This window comes from Pelmatolapia mariae, linkage group LG9 (assembly GCF_036321145.2).
Source record: "Pelmatolapia mariae isolate MD_Pm_ZW linkage group LG9, Pm_UMD_F_2, whole genome shotgun sequence".
Lineage (NCBI taxonomy): Eukaryota > Metazoa > Chordata > Actinopteri > Cichliformes > Cichlidae > Pelmatolapia > Pelmatolapia mariae.
This window is the reverse complement of record NC_086235.1, coordinates 15817744-15833709: the sequence shown is the minus strand read 5'-3', so window position 1 is coordinate 15833709 and position 15966 is coordinate 15817744. Positions and strand designations below refer to the sequence as shown.

Below are 15966 nucleotides of genomic sequence, written 5' to 3'. Positions count from 1 at the left end.
TGGATTTGAAAGCTGAATAATTTGTACTTATGTTCAGTTGTTTGAAGTAATGAGTACTGGTCAGTTCAACGAGTGCTGTCAAACAAATCCTCTTTATGCTGCCAAAGAGAAACTACCAGCTGTAGTAAGTCATGAGCTCTAACCAGAGGTTGATGGGCCTTGGCCTTCTCAAATTAAAAGACATTGTAGAACCTTCAGCACAACTTACTAAAAGTTTTACGTGAGTGTATGTATATATTTGAGCCTGTGTGTACACTTAGGACCCTGTGTGGATTAGAGAATATCTAAAATAGATTAAAACTTATGCACCCAGTCCTTGTTTGTAAAGTCATTAAAGATCATTCCACCCTGGAAAAGGAACAGTTGGAAGAAAACATTAAAAGCCAAAAATCACCACAAACATTAATGCCCATGATGAGTGATGAGACCACAACTGTAAATGTAGACAAATCAGGAAAAGAAAGCAGGGCAAAGGACACACAGGAAGTGGATAGAACCCAGGCGCCTGCAGTCACCTACTGGAAAACGTATGCCTGCTCAACCTCGTACTAGTTCTTAATGCTTTTTTACCTCTATCAGACATCCGGCGGTCTGAAGAGGACAGACAATAACCACGGGCAGAAAGAGAAAAATGAATGAATGTGGCAAGGAACTGAACTGTGGACATTGTGGTTACATTGGGGTACTATTATTAAACCCCCAAATGGATAGCTCACAGAGCCCATTTGAAATGGGATGCCTCCAACCTGCTGCAGTTTAATAATGCAAAAACAATTACCTGCAAAACCCAACACAAGATTCTTGTCTAAACGGAATCAGCTGAAACAAACAAACAGGCACCTAAAAAGCAAACAGGTCTGGGTTTGGTGCTGTTGGAGGAGAGTGCCACACCTCCCTCTATATGTGCAGGTTAGCCTAAAACATTAAATGAACCTTAAAGAGTGGGCCTTCAAGCTCAGTATGTGCCTGTACTGTAAATCAGAGACTGACTAGTGAACACAGTGCAACATTTAGCAGCTAACGAGAAAAATACACCCCTCAACAGGTGGTGGAGACCAAAAACAGAACTATAAGAGACTCGCATTCATCAGGTGGTCCAAAAATTGTTTCTCTGTTGCACCTGCTGACAGATTAAACTGCCAACAGGTTCCCATAATCAGCTGTTACATCCACAGACCACTCATTACTCTCTCTGTCATCCTCATTAACCTGCTCTGTCGTCATTCATCCTTAGTGTTGACTGGCTGTGGAGGCCGGAGTCAGTGGCGCAGGGGGTTGTGATTCATCTAGCCTCCAACGACATCAGCGTTGATCATCAGGTGCTTTTACGGTTTATTGTTTTGAGCCATCACTTTAGGGACTGTTAAAAGCCGATTTCCGTGGCAACTCACAGTGTCACAAATATAAAGCATCACAATGAAGGATGCTCATATTAAATATGGTCAAAGTACCACAGAAGCCAGAAGCTCAGGCACCAGACTCTTTTTGTACTGTTGACTCTGAATGATGTCAGCAAGAGTGGATATTCCTAATATGGTCATCTCGGGCTGCAAGCACAGAAGCTCCACCCTCCTTCCTAAAAGGAGGCAGAGGGGAGCGAAAATGTCCCGTTTCAGACAGACTGAACTGAGGGAAACCATCAAGACCCACTATCAGTAAATAAATCAAATCATGCTGAAATTACACTCAAAATACAGGTAAAAAGATATTTCTGCGTTATAATTATCGATGCATTAATGTGTGCATTAAGTCAATCCTGCAGGTAGTGAAGGTGGATTTCACCTAATCCATTTTATTAATATTCTGCTGCGCATTTTAGGAATCATTACCATCTTATTTTTGAATAATATCATCCAGTAAATGCAGAGAAGAATGGAAAGTACACTTCAAAAGCAAAAATGAGTGCAGTGCAGCGGCAGGTTCGGCTGGTTTCAGTTATTTGTTACTACCATTACTTAATATCTACCCTGAGAGCGTTATTGACCTTCACGTGAAGGTGAACAGACATAATTTGGCAATTAGATTAAGAGGATTGCTTTGAAGTGTTAAAGTTGCTTATTTCGTTTTTAAGTTAAAAAACAAACAAACTGTGTGTCACTGAGTTCTCAATCTTCCCCCCCGGCCGCCCGGAGACGGCGAGAAGAGATCAAACCTGACAAGTCGGGGTCGTAGAAAACAAGAGTTCTCCTTTTAATTTCTCCAGCCACAACATACTGTCCATGTACAGTACACACTCCCAGTTTTAATTTGATTTTGAACGTATCACAGTTTAAAGTTTTCAACTGAAAAATACAACACAACTAAAAAAAAAAAGAAAAAAAAAAAAAAAGACATATGCACAAATTAAAACCTATAAAAAATATAAAAACAGTACTCTTAATCTCAATTCAACAAGTACCATTTCAATAACAAAACATTTAATTATGAAAGCACAAAAGAGCAGACAAATTAAGAGGAACCATTACTTTTGTTTTGTTTTTTTAAACTTTAAATACAAGGAAAAGACTATTTTGTTTTGTAATCATGCAGAAGATGGAATTAAATAACAAATCAACCAAAAATAATATATACGTCTCTATATATCTCTCTGTATTAAATTTTCAAGTCAGAACTCCCGTCCCCTTACACAGGGAAAAAAAGAAAAAGAAGACATGTTTAAAATAAAAACCGGAGCATCCACAATGCTTTCATTAGCTGCCATAGCGGCATGGGCTTTTATCGAAAACATTACATATCAGCGACATCTTTTTGGCACCAAAAAAGACGTTTATAATGGCAGTAGCATTTTGCAGTATAAAAGAGGGCGGAGCAGTAGCTCTTTTCCATTTAAAAAAGCAAACAAAGGAAAAAAAAAAAAAAAAACATTCTGTGCAGCGACATCAGTCGAGAGAGCGGCGTCTCCCTTCAGCAGTCCTAGCAGCTCAGTCCTACTGCAGCATGCTCTTGATAGTCTTGTTGGTTGATTCATCGTTTAAATGCTTGGTTGTGTACCTGCAGGCGAGAGAGAGAAAAAGCAAATGTGCACTTCAGTAGAAGAACAAAGAGTGAAAATAGTGAAGTATTCTGAACAAAATATGCTCAAGTTCTCAAAGTGAAAGTCCTAATTTAGCTGAAAACGTCCTCTTCAACGGGGTAAATGTTAATACTGAAGCATTTCCTGATCTGGTGTCAATCTCCTCCAAACAGTTACAGTAAAAGGTGGCTTTCTTTTGCTCAAACCTTTTGATCCGACTTAAGCCTTTTCGGATTATATGTAAAGATTTAAACTGTTACTAAAAACAAAACGTCCGATGGGAAATCACACTTGTGAATGCTCTGGTTTCCGCTTCTGGAGTTGTAACATGTTCAAGGTTTTTTCTACTAAAAATGAAGTTTGAAGCAGTTTTTTATAGACTTTCTAGACTACACAGAAACAGGAACTATTGCTCTTATTACAAAGTAAGGAGTTATTGTTTCTGCAGTATTTGTACCTTTAAAAGATTCACACTCTTTAAATTTGAAGGCTGTGTGTTTTCAAGTGAAGCTTAATTTGATTCGGAATGAGTCAACACTTAACAAAAGGAAGCATTTCCATGTCTTATCGATCAAAAGAAGCACTCCGAGGCCGCGTACCAACGCCACCACACGATGCATTAATTGAATTCTTGCCTCAGTTTGTGATATTTTCTTGAACTCCAATTCCTACTAATTTTTCTCATCATCATCAGCAGCAGCGGCTTCCTTTAAAAAACTCCAAAAGCGTTGTGTCTGCAGCTCACCTGGGAGAGCAGGCACCCCGTATACTGAACACCTGCTCTGAGGCCATGTTTTTAAAAACGCTACAATTAAATAAAAAAGAAGAATCATCCAGATCTGGATCAATTCCAAGTTGGGCCATGCTGGTGGTGAAATCTTCATGTAAATCTGCCCGCAAGATTTTGAGAACTCCTGCAACAACCTGACACACCAGCCCGATCTGCAGTTTAAATATTGATGAAAATAACAGGAAGCTGCAGTCTTGCTTTGATGCGGCTGCTAATGAATCTGAAACATGGCAAAGAGCCCCAGTGTTTGTATTACTGTATTTATTTATTATACATTGATAGCAAAAAAATGAAAGTACACCCTCTGTCAATTCTAAGGTTTGCGCTATCGGGGCATGAAAGTTATCTGGTAATTAGCAGGTTTTAAAATGAGGTAAATACAGCCTGAGATCTGAGTTTTGTTTTATTTTTTTGCAGTTTCTCTGAGCGCTGCTTGATCTGATCCTGGAGTGAATTAGCTGGGATGTCCACTCCTGTTAAGACTGACATTGCACTTATCTGAATGCTTCAGACCAGCAAACTGTCAAAACCTCTGTTTTTATAGAGCTGCTCACACTTGCTGATGATCGTTAGTCTATTGCATTTGATTAGCAGCAGCTGGCTGCTACTTACCCTCTTAATTCCTGAGGAAGCAGTAAGGATGTACTGACTGCAAATAACGACACAGTGTAATGTGTCATGATGTTGTTCGTCTAAGCCCATCTTAGAAATGAAAGAGTTTGTACTTTCCTTTTACCTTGGCTGTGTTGTTTGTTTTGATACAAACAAAACTCTAAATTAGAAAATCTTCCAGTAAATGTCAGATAAATAGTGCAGTAAAAACTGCAGTATTCCCCTCTGAGCTGTAGAGGTACTCGAGTGAGCTTGAACTTTGACTTCATTATTGTCCAGCACTGCATGTGTCTAACATACAGTATCATCCTCAGTCACATCAGTGTGGCAATCACTGAGAGAAAATCTGTCAGCTTTCGCATGAAAATAACCTCGTGTGGCCCGGTAGAACCGGCCCGCCTCGGGCTCCCCACACACACAAACACACGGATGTAAGGTCGACTCAAAGCTGCCCTGTCAGCAGCTGCGAGAGTGAGGTGAGGTGGGTGAAATTTGTGAGGGCGCGAGGGGACGTGGTGTCACATGTAATCGGCCTTTGTGGAGAGGCTTCGACACCCAACCCGGATCAGGCTCACAGCTGACCGAATCCCCCGCTGGACGGCGTAGAGGATGAGTCACTGCGCTGAAGGGGATGAGGTCTGTCTGCTGCTTGTGAACAGGAACCAACTCATCCAACTCACAGCGTGAGCAGCCTGCTCCTGTTCAGTTTAAAAGCCTGCTCACGGGCTGCAATCACATTTCACGCTGGGCAGCAGGGATTTTTTTTTTTTTTTTTTTAAATAATCGGAACAAGAACTGACCTGAGAGCGTTGAGAAGGCCTTCTACGCTGTTTGGCGGCTGATCTTTGAGGACTTTGATGCAGCCTTTCATCTGTGGAACAGAAAGAGACCGTTAGCTGTAGAAGAAGCTGCGAGCGAGAAGTTTGGCGTCAACGTGTCTGCACTCACGTCGATTTTGGACGACTTGGCGAACGCTCCTACGGGATGGACGTAGTCATACAAGATGATCACCCCGACCATCACCCTGAGGCAGAAGGACACCGTGTCCTCGCTTGTGAAGCGGCTGCGATACTCCCTGACAGCAGGAGGAGGAAGAGGAGGGATTAGACGCAAAGTCGAGAATGGTGTATTTAACACGTGCAGTAGGTCACTTACGGCGTTTCCAGCATGACTTTGCACACGCTCGCCATCGTGCTTAAGCAGTCCGTCGTGTTCTCAATGGGCAGGTTCTTGTTCTGTAAGGAGGGAGGAAGGACTGAGTGGATGCGCACACACACACACACACACACACACACACACACACACACACACACACACTAAAGAAAATTAAGTATCCAATTGAAAAAAAAGTCTCACCTCAGAAACAAACTTCGTTGTGCCGTCACTTAACGTCTTCAGCATGGGCGTGGCATCTGCGTAGAAGAGAGATATCCGATTGGCCAATTCATTGTTGACTTCATTCTCACCTTCTGCCTGCAAACAAAAAAAAAAACAAAGCTTGAATCCACATTTGAATCCACTGACTGCATGTTTAGTGTTCTGGACCTCTGATCTTAAAATAATCAAACTCATATCGCAGGCAAACGTGGTTACCTCTGTTATTAGAAGAGCTGCCAGTTAAAGCTACTTTACAAGGAGACTGAGAAAAGAAAGCCACCACGAAGGTGGCCGTGTAGCTGACACGCTTGGAGGGACATTAAAGCCACTTTGCGCTCTACACTGTGGTGATGCTGTGAAATTTTATTTAAAAACCTCTGAATGAAAAGGTGTAAGAGAACATCAGGATGTATTATTAGTTTTATTTGGTGCGAAGCAGCTTTAACAGACTGTTTGTGCAGATGAAAAGCTGCTTCGTTAAATAAAACACCGACAGGAAAACACTGATATAAACCCTGTGACACAGCCCTCCTGCTCCTCCCTCCCCCGGTTTCCCAGCTGACTGCCGCTTTGCCGTTTCAGATGAGACGCTGAAAACACCTGGCGGACAACAAAAGAATAAGGCGTCTCTTGAACAGCCTGTTCTAAATTTGTCTGCGTATTTAAATAACAACAACACTTCCTGCCTTCATAAGAGCACTGACGGAATATGAATAATCGCCCCAAACTTTCAAACCACTTTGGGTTTTTTAACAAATGATGATGACACATGAGCTCAAAGACTGTTTGAGCCGGGACAGTTGCGTTTCATCTCGGATGTCTGAATGATTCAGTCGTCTGAGCGCTGACTAAACCGAGTGCGACGGAGCTGCGAGGAGGGACGGCGGCCCGAGCGTCTTTCAGCAGTGACAGGTCCTAACGACAACTTGTCTGGGCCCATTTGTCTAATGACATGTTCTGCTTTAAGAAATAAAAGCTCCTGTCAGGCGGGTCTGAACTGAGTGCAGTTTTGGTTTATTTTTCCTCATATGCAGCTAAAAATGACCAATTTTACTGCCCCACGTTTCCCTCAACCTCTGGCAGACCCAGGCTCAGGGAGGTGCAGCCATCTGCCACGACCGGTTGGGGCTGAAGGGAGGACGACAGGACAAAAAACACACACCTATGGTATCAATTTGAAAATCCTATATCACCTCATTCTCGAGTTATGTTCACAAAGTTGTGTGTCCACACAGCAAGGTGCATGTACAAAAGTGCACAGAGTAAACTAAAGCCTAAAGATGCATTCACATAGGACATCTCTTTGTAGCTGATGGTCACTCCCTATTGGAGATTTCAGGCTCCAGTTGCCTGGGTAACTCTCTATTGCATTTACCACCCCTTTATGTGTCAGTCAAGGTTATCTTAATTCACTTCAAAGTGCTGAATGACATTGACTTTCTCTGGTCTCCTTACACACGGACAGCATGGGAAGTCCTTGCATGTAAGTAAGAGACACACATAGACCTACATGAAGAGATCTCATTTCTTCATTAAACTGAATTTGCACCTGGACCTCACTCATCACAGTGATGAACAGGTGGAAAGAAAACAGGTGACATTTTGACCGCTTTACCGGAAACGCACAAGTGAAACAAAGTCCATTAAAGCAGCTCTGCTGTTTTAATCTGTCTCAGTCAGTCATAACAGCGAGGTAGCAAGCACAATGCGCAGCACTGACACTGGCATTGGCCTTCATTATCAAAGTGAAGAAAAGGTAAATTACAGGAGAAATGATTATACATGTGTTTAATACCAGGTATAAATACTACTCCACTTTCCAAGAAGAAAGTATTTAACCAATAAATGCTGAGCTAAAATTCATGCCACAGTCGTTTCCTATGCTTCGATATTTCCTGTGTTCTATTGTAAATAACATCTGGTTCATAAAAAAAAAATCTGTAAATCATTGCATTCTGTTTTTTTAATTTACATTTTAAACAGCGTCACAGCTTTTTTTGGTACGAGGTTTGTATTATGCCAGTTTAAAAATAAATAAATTACTGTCAGTTTAACTTTAGTCTGTATTTAAAGTGATTTGGGGGCTTATCCGGGATTTATGCTTCTGCGTTAACAACAAACCCTTCACCACAACTTATGCCAGAAGCTGCCGTGCACTTCCCTAGAAAACTAACTGTGCTGAAGGCGTCACTGTGACTGGTCCATTCAATACTGTTGTTTCCTTCGACTTTTTATTCTGCCACCATTTATGAAAGATACTAGAAGATAATGGCTTAACTTGAAGAGGGAAACCACAATAACAACAACCAGTGTTTCAGCAGCAAAACTGCAGAGCTACACATGCAAACCATAAAGGTGACTTATGTCATACATTGATTCAATGCAAGAATAGAAAATAAGCTATAAGCTGCCACAGATGTCTCCTTCTGATGAGGAACGGAAGTCATCAAAGCCACCAGTTTGTGCTGACAAAAACAGAAATCTTACAGTTGGTTAACCACTGCATCAGCCGGTTAGTCTGTTTGGGTGCTTTTGGTATTTCAAAATATAATTCTGAATCATAATAAAAGTGTTAACACCAAAATCAGGAACATTAAGACCCAAACTACTCCTTTCGAAACCACCACTGACACAAACAGTGAGTTTTACCTGACAGAACATGGGAGTTGTCAGTTTAATTAGCGTGACTTTTGCATCAATTCACACCCAAACTAACTGCTTTAATAACCATAAATGCACAACAGCACAGACAAACCATCTGGTCAAGCCAGCAATAGATCAACCATTCCCATGTTTTGCAAAGAAAAAATACTCGTTTTGCCAATGGAGTCTGGTGGAGTGAAACAGCTTCGCTTCTTCATCACAGAGAGCCATCTGTCGGCAGCAAAAGCAGTGATAATGTTCTAAATATAACGCACATTCAAACCGACACTGATTCTTAAGTAAGGCTAAAGCTGATGGTCAGTTGATGCTGACCATGTCCACAGCACCACGTGTGTTGAGTTTCTGCACCAGTTAAAAGCCTTCCTGAAGTGAAAACCGTTTAGTCAGTAAAGTCAGTGTGGTCAGTGTAAAATAAAAGAAAATATATAATTTGTGGGTCATATTTTGATTTAAAGAAAAGTTCTTGCAACATCACACACCAGTAATTTTAGTCATAGTTTTCATCGATTTTTTTTTCCTCATGGAAAAGAAGACGATGAAATGTACTGACACTTTAGTCAGTGAATAAAAATATAAAAAACCTAAATATTCTGGAGAAGCGAGACACAATCAGAACCAATTGAGTGGTGCAGAGAGGCGGGACAGGTTTGAAAGTGATCCAATCGGAAGTAATCTCCTTGCGCAGTAAGGTTAAATATGAACAATTTTATGCGCCCACAGGAAAGGGTACAATCTGCCATGCTCCCCGTTTCTCATTAAAGTGCGACAAAATGTCAACGCCTGAGAGGAAGAGAAGAGGAGACATATGGATGCATTTCACAAGGAAAATAAGACTCTCACCAGTAAAACCATGAGAAACTTTCACACTTTATATTTAAGTCAACTGAATCAAGTTTAGTCTGCTATAATCTTTCGATTTTTAGTCGACTAAAACTAAAAGAATTATAAGATTATTACAGACTAAATTATGACAAAAATTAAATAAAATCTTACTCAAAAATAACACCATCTGCTACGCTCTAATAGCAGATAAATGGGCTGTTAAACCAAAACAAAGAGCTAACAGATGCTAAAAAAGATAAAGGAGAAGTTGTCAGAGATGGGCACAACATGCTCACCGGTACATTGTTGATCCGCATTCGACTCAGTGTTCTCCTATAGTAACTGAAGTCATTCTGAATGGCTGGATTTGTCATCTGCAAAACAGAAATATAAATATTATATATACACATATACGTAAGCTTGGAGGCAATCTAATACAGAGAGAGGGGAGAGAGACAGCCTGCAGCAGGACATTCAGCTCTGGATCAAACACACCATCGTCATGACAGAAAGCTTTAGCCAACAAGGCAGAAATGTAGCTTTGGGGGGGAAATGACATAAAAAGAGCACTGATACAATTACTATTTTATGTGCTGAACTGGATTTGAATGTCTGACACTCAATCTGCCCCCTTTTACGTCCACATCCCTGCTCGCCCTGTCAGCAAATATTTGTTTTTTTTCCTGCTGCCGTGAGCTTTGGCTTTGAAAAAAAAAGAAAACCGTGGGTCTCATTAAGGAGAGGCGAGGTTAGAGTGAGCACAGGACAAACGCAGGCTTATTCTCTGACGTTATGCACCCTCAAAGCCTCAGATAAAAGCCACAAGGCTCCATTAGCTCCTTTGACATGACTCCCTACAATATATGAATCATCTGGTTTTCAGTGTGGAACCAAACTGACCACTTTTTTTTTTTTAAGGGAAGGGAAGCTGGCCAACCAGAGAGCTTCTTTTCAAAAGTCACCACAAGCGAGTGCTCGTCATGTGGCTAATTATCCTCATTCCTGCACGAGCTTGTCACAGTCAAAGCTGCGCTGGCAGCATGCTAATCCTGCTACAATAGGCTGGTACTCAGTCTGCGTCCACCGCGTCCACCAGGAGAGACAGGCTTCTTCGCCAGGGAGGGGCTGCACGGCACTCAGACACTTTAACTAGGTCAGAAGCCCGTGTATGGGTGTGAAAGATTGATGAATGGGCCTGGCATGCCACCTTGCACCCCCTACCTTCATGTTTTTCATCCTGCCAGCCTGGGTAGTGGGCACTAATTGGGGTGTCGCTGCAAACCGCCTCAGGGAGTCGGGGAGCCTTTTTTTTTTTTTTTAACGTTTTTGTGTCAAAGGAGCAGGGATGTGGGCCCAGTGTCTTACAAGATGAGTGCTCACACAATTACGTTTCTGACAATGGGCATTTGAGCGACAAACATGCTTCAATCGCGGCTTCGTTTCGGCAGTTTGTGTCTGAATTCAAACCAGATCAGACTTTTAAAGTTCCCTCTGCCTGTCGTTTATATAAAACCTGCCACGCTGTGCAAAACTTGGCTCAGGCAACAACAATTTGCAGACCTTTTTCCCCTTGCAATAACCCTTATTAGCCATTTCACTGACATCCACAGTATCATAAACAGCAGAGCAGTATCAGGGCTCTAATTAAATGCTAATCATGCGCTCACTGGAGGCAGCTTAAAACTGCACAGAGCTAAGAAAAAAGAAAAAAAAATCAATCCAGGGGCATCAGCAGCTTGTTGGACGATTGAGAGCAAAGCCTACAGAAGCAGCTAAAATTTGACACTTAAAGAAATAAAGAGCCATACTTTAAGCTCGTCGAAGCGCAGCGTGAAGTGGAGGATCTCTGCGAACTGCTTGGCCAGCGCCTGCTCCCGCTCCAGGTGTTGAGTCGGGTCACTGTAAGTCTCGCTGGTCAGAGCACCCAGGAGGCTGTGCAACGCTGCCTCTGTTAGAAAAAGACAGACATCTGTGGTGAACCTGCATCGCTGTCAGAGGACCTCGATTGGGCTTTTACTCGTTTAATGAAGAGCCTGACAAAAGCCTTGAACAGAGACAGTTTAGCTGATGTGTGTAGTCTTCCAGGTCATCAGTCAGAGCCACTGAGTAGTTTTACATTCAGGTTTTTGCCATTCAAGCGCCAGGTTAACAGCTCAGGCAGCACTATATGCAAAATTGCAAAGGTCAGGGGAAAGAAGAAGTGCTGCATGTAGCATGGCAGAGTGATCAATATTCAGGTTTAAAAAGGACAGCAGGGCAAGAACAAAGGAGGAAAACATGCAGCTGCAGCTCATAGTTATATTCACTGTATAGTAATGGTTAATAGCTCAGTTACACAAAAGTAAAAAGAGGATGCCACAGTAATTTTATTAGCAAAGATACATTTAATTACATGTAAACTCCATGTGCTTAACATAAAATAAATAAGTGTTTTTTCACATCTGTCAACCTCTGGGGATCCACATACAGTCACACAGGTCGATCACCAATTGGTGAAGATTTGCAAATATCTGCAGACAGGGTCAACACAGAGAGACAGACAACCATTCACACCTATGGGCAATTTACCAGTTAACCTGACACCACTAATTACATGTCTTTGGACTGAGAGGAAGCCGGAGTACCCACACACGGGCAGACCATGCAATACCACACAGAAAGGCCAGATGGTGGAGTCAAACCCAGGACCCCCTTGCTGTGAGGAAACAGTACTAACCACGCTGACCGCATCTTTTTGTTGTTTGATACCAAGTGGGTCGCATACCTGCTCCCCCTCTTCGCAGCGACCATTTCACAGGCAATGATATTGCAATAACTTTTTGGTCGTGCCGCGGTCTCCAGCCACTGTGACTGTAGCTTTATTAATGGCATGATCGAAATAGCTCATTTATTAAGCAGAACAAGTCAATTTCTTATAAAGCAAACCATTCTATACTTGTGAGAAGTTTTTGCTCTGCTGATTCCGATATATGTGTTATATCACTTCAAACTGAATAGCCTCACATTTTTAGAGAGCTGGAAAAAAAAAAACATTGAATTCCCCTGCAGTTCTGGGAAAATGACAAGCTTCTGTGACTCTTTAATTTAAAAAAAAGCTAATACGTGGAAAAATATTTTTCCAATTAAATGATAGAAAAAATACCTAAAGAGTCCTAAAGTAATACAATTACATAATTACATGAGTTAAGTCATGTATAAGTGGAAAAAAGAAAGAAAACTCGAGTCTTTCTTTGTCTCTTTATTGTTGGGCCTTGTAGGAGGTCAAGGAGCAGCCTGATACGTGACCAGTGCAGGGTGTCGGCAGGCTGTAGCATCCTGATTAAGACATAGACAAATAATGAGGCAGCGGTGGTGCCCAAACTGCCCAGGGCCCAGTGCCAGTCTCAAAGGGGGGGAAGGGTGGGGAGGCCTCTGAGAAAGGAGAAAGGAGGGGGGGGGGCTTTCCTGCTCACATGCAAATGAGACATGGGACTAATTATCTCATTGGCATGAAATGGGTGGGGGCATGATTTCATTCAAGCAGGATTACACTCATTGTTTTGACACTAAGTAAATACAAAGCCTGTGCCGTGCCGTGACATAGCATACCCACGGACCAATAATTAAGCATGCAAGAAGAGCACCGGCAGGGAACCAGGGAGAGGGAAATGTGGCGAACAACTTCCAAGCAAGTCAAGTTATCAGACAAACAGATCTTGTTCAGACACCTAGTTCTGAAGAAGAAAAAGTAAAAGAGCTTTGAAGCCCAGAGGGAATTTTATTTATAGATGCAGACGGTGCTTAGAATTCAGTCTAGACGCCGAAGGGAGCCTTTAGTAATGATATAACCCAGACAAGCTGAACATCTGATGCAATAAGCTACCAAATGGGCACTTTAAATAGACTTGTGTATTTTACAGTTACTGTTGATTACAAATGACGATGCGCATGTTAGCGTAACCCAGGATCAGGGTGATTCAGACAGCGGTCTACTTAAAAAAATCTGAAGATGACTTTTCGAAGGACACAGAGCTGGCAGTGCAGTGCGGTAAATTGAGCACGTCTGCCATTCAGTAATGACTCCCATCTGCTTGGGCTAGCGTTCGCAGCGAAGCAGCTGATTAAAAATGGCCTCAGCACTGCAGCCCCCCCACACACCCCCAATCCTAGTCAAAACAGAAGTTAAGATGGAGCTGCTTAAAGGCCCCCAGAAATGAGCCACTCTAGTATGTTGGGAAGTCGTGCAAGGGCGGGGCGCCGGGAGATGTCTGATCTCGTCAGGTCACGGCGGAGCAGGCGAGCAGAATGCAGGCGTGTAGACTGTACTCGCTGAGGGGGGCGGGGCCAGATGACAGCGGGACTCAGACTTTTCTAGATCCTACTTTTTCCTAGGGTACAGACTCGAGAAGTTTTCACCGTTGTTAAAAGGAGCAGATCTACATTTAGGTATCGACAAAAGTTCTGTGAAGATCTGTATCTCAAAGCTACGTGGCTGTTATGAAAGAACAAGCTGGAAGGGGATAAATGTTCATCTATGCCATATGCAGAGCCTGCTACCTGAACAAGGTGTTCAGTTCTACAAAAGAAAACATCAGCTATTGACATAGCTGGACAATTAAGCGATTAATCAAATTAAAGTGTATTAAACAGCCGGTTGCAGCTTCTGGGGACTACCTGAGGGTCTGGGGAAGTCCCCAGGTTCCTCCCAGTCCTGTTCTTGTGTTTGCATTTGCAAACAGGAACTCGTGAGTGAAGTAACAGCCAGCCAGCAGTTGGTAAAGCAACAACTTTTTGTGGTCTTTCATTTTCTTGTAATCCTCCTGTAATTCTCTCTATACTGCTTTTTGTGTGGTGGATGCCATCAGCAGGTTTTCTCCTTCAGTCCTTCAAGATCAACTTTTTTTTAGTTTCTGTTCTCTTCCATTTTTAAAGGCTAAAATTTATGTGTTTTGTCTGATGTTTTATCCATGTTTACGCTTTCTCTTTTTTTAAAATCACATTTGCCGGTGCCATATTCATGTCTTCAAACTATCCAGGCCCCCTAAGTGTGGACCAAACATTCCATCATCGTTACTCTCATGCTGGAAAAGGCTTAAAAACACACTAAAACAGAGATTTAGGAACTGCGATGGGCCCTAGTTCCTGCAGAGCACACTCAAAATAAATGGAGTGCTACTTTTCACAATTACTGGATCCATAAAAAAGCATGTCCATAAACATAGGAAGCTTTTTTCAGTCTTTAAAAATGCATAATCTGTGGTCTGTGACATGGTTTTCTTTCTATGGTAATATTAAGATGTCACTTTGGAGCTTAGGTAAGCAAATTACCTGTTAAGTTTCAGCATTATAATAAAAATGAATCCAACTATGCGCAGTCCAACTTTTGCCACTCCTAAATTTTTGACTTCTGGTCAAAATCTGTATAAAGATATGAGCTTTGAGTCTGAAGGTTTGTTCTAAGAAATGTCCATTTTTATACTGAAGCCAACTTTAGTGTTGGTGTAGCAGGATATTACTGTCCCCGATATACAAAATTGGTGATTTTTTTTTTAATGTTATTATCTATTCTTGTGACAAATTTTAGGATTTCCCATGTATACGTCTGGATTTCAGTGCAGTAAAATGTGTCCACTCATTCCAAATGCATAGGTTCTCCTCTTTTAGGGAGTCCTGTTTGGATATCACCATCCTGGCGCCTGAAGCCTAAAGTCCAGGGAGGGAAATAGAGCAGCGCTCGAGACTGAGATTTGACCTACTTTGTTACATAACAGCCATCACCAGGCTGCTGCCGCCGCCGTCGCCCACTGACTGCCTTCTCCACCGCCACTGGGATTACGGGGTCAAAGGGGTTGAGGGCACTGACGCATGGCGGGTCCCCTCCCCTCAAGCCTCAGGGTCATAAGAAGATCAGGGAGCAGTGAGCTTACACCCCCACCCCCACCTTGAATCCATGCTAATAAGACCCTACAGAGGTGAATGCACAGTGCAACGCAAGCAGCATGTTGAGACGGTAGCATGTAGGCGGGGTTCAAAGCACGCGTGTATAAGACTGCATGTTATGAGTATGTGTCGCACGTCTTTCGCAGCTCAGCAGCAAATCCTGCCAATGCAGAAGCGGACAATTAAGGTCGCGCTTACGTCGGTATGAGGTCGCTATAAAAATGCCTTGCACATGAAGGACACTGGCTCTCCCCGTTAGTTATTAAGACAACAAAACTGCACAGACGTTTCAGCAGCTCACACTAATCTACGTTTCCAAGCGCGGTGTCGCACACAAGATCGTTTTAGCTCTGAAAGAAATCTCAGAGGACACCTGAGTTCGCTCCACTTGAAACGGTGCGTGTCTGAGGCTCAGTGATGAAGATCTCAGAAGCAGTGATGTAATTTTTCCTGGCCTACATAACACGGTTACTGTAGAGACGGCGCAGGCAGACACATACCTAATCTCTGCGAGAACTCGTAGAACTTCTTCAGCTTTCCCACCAAGGGGACCACGGCCGCCCACGCCTTCTCCTGCAACGCCTCATCGTTTGGATTCTGGATCGCCTGGAAAGAAATACAACACGGGTGTCAAACTCATTTATGCTCATGGGGCACATACAGCCCAGTTTTATCTCTGGGCTGGAGCAGAAAAACCACTGCATTATAATGTGAAAAAGAAAAGAAGGGGAAAAAAAAAAAAAAAAAACTCTTTCTTTTACCGTAAAGA

General features: G+C 42.5%; 1 protein-coding gene across 1 annotated transcript in view; it reads right to left on the bottom strand.

The window, feature by feature from the left end:
• Positions 1-2189: 2189 nt before the first annotated feature.
• The window catches only part of fam49bb (family with sequence similarity 49 member Bb), a 41417-nt gene continuing 27640 nt past the window's right edge, over positions 2190-15966 (bottom strand). The window contains exons 5-12 of the mRNA XM_063483499.1: positions 15698-15803; positions 11087-11226; positions 9575-9652; positions 5772-5888; positions 5571-5650; positions 5364-5490; positions 5216-5286; positions 2190-2991 (exon numbers count right to left, since the gene is read on the bottom strand). Coding sequence (XP_063339569.1) covers positions 2928-2991; positions 5216-5286; positions 5364-5490; positions 5571-5650; positions 5772-5888; positions 9575-9652; positions 11087-11226; positions 15698-15803 — 783 coding nt within the window. The 3' untranslated portion in view covers positions 2190-2927. The remainder of the gene's footprint in view (positions 2992-5215; positions 5287-5363; positions 5491-5570; positions 5651-5771; positions 5889-9574; positions 9653-11086; positions 11227-15697; positions 15804-15966) is intronic.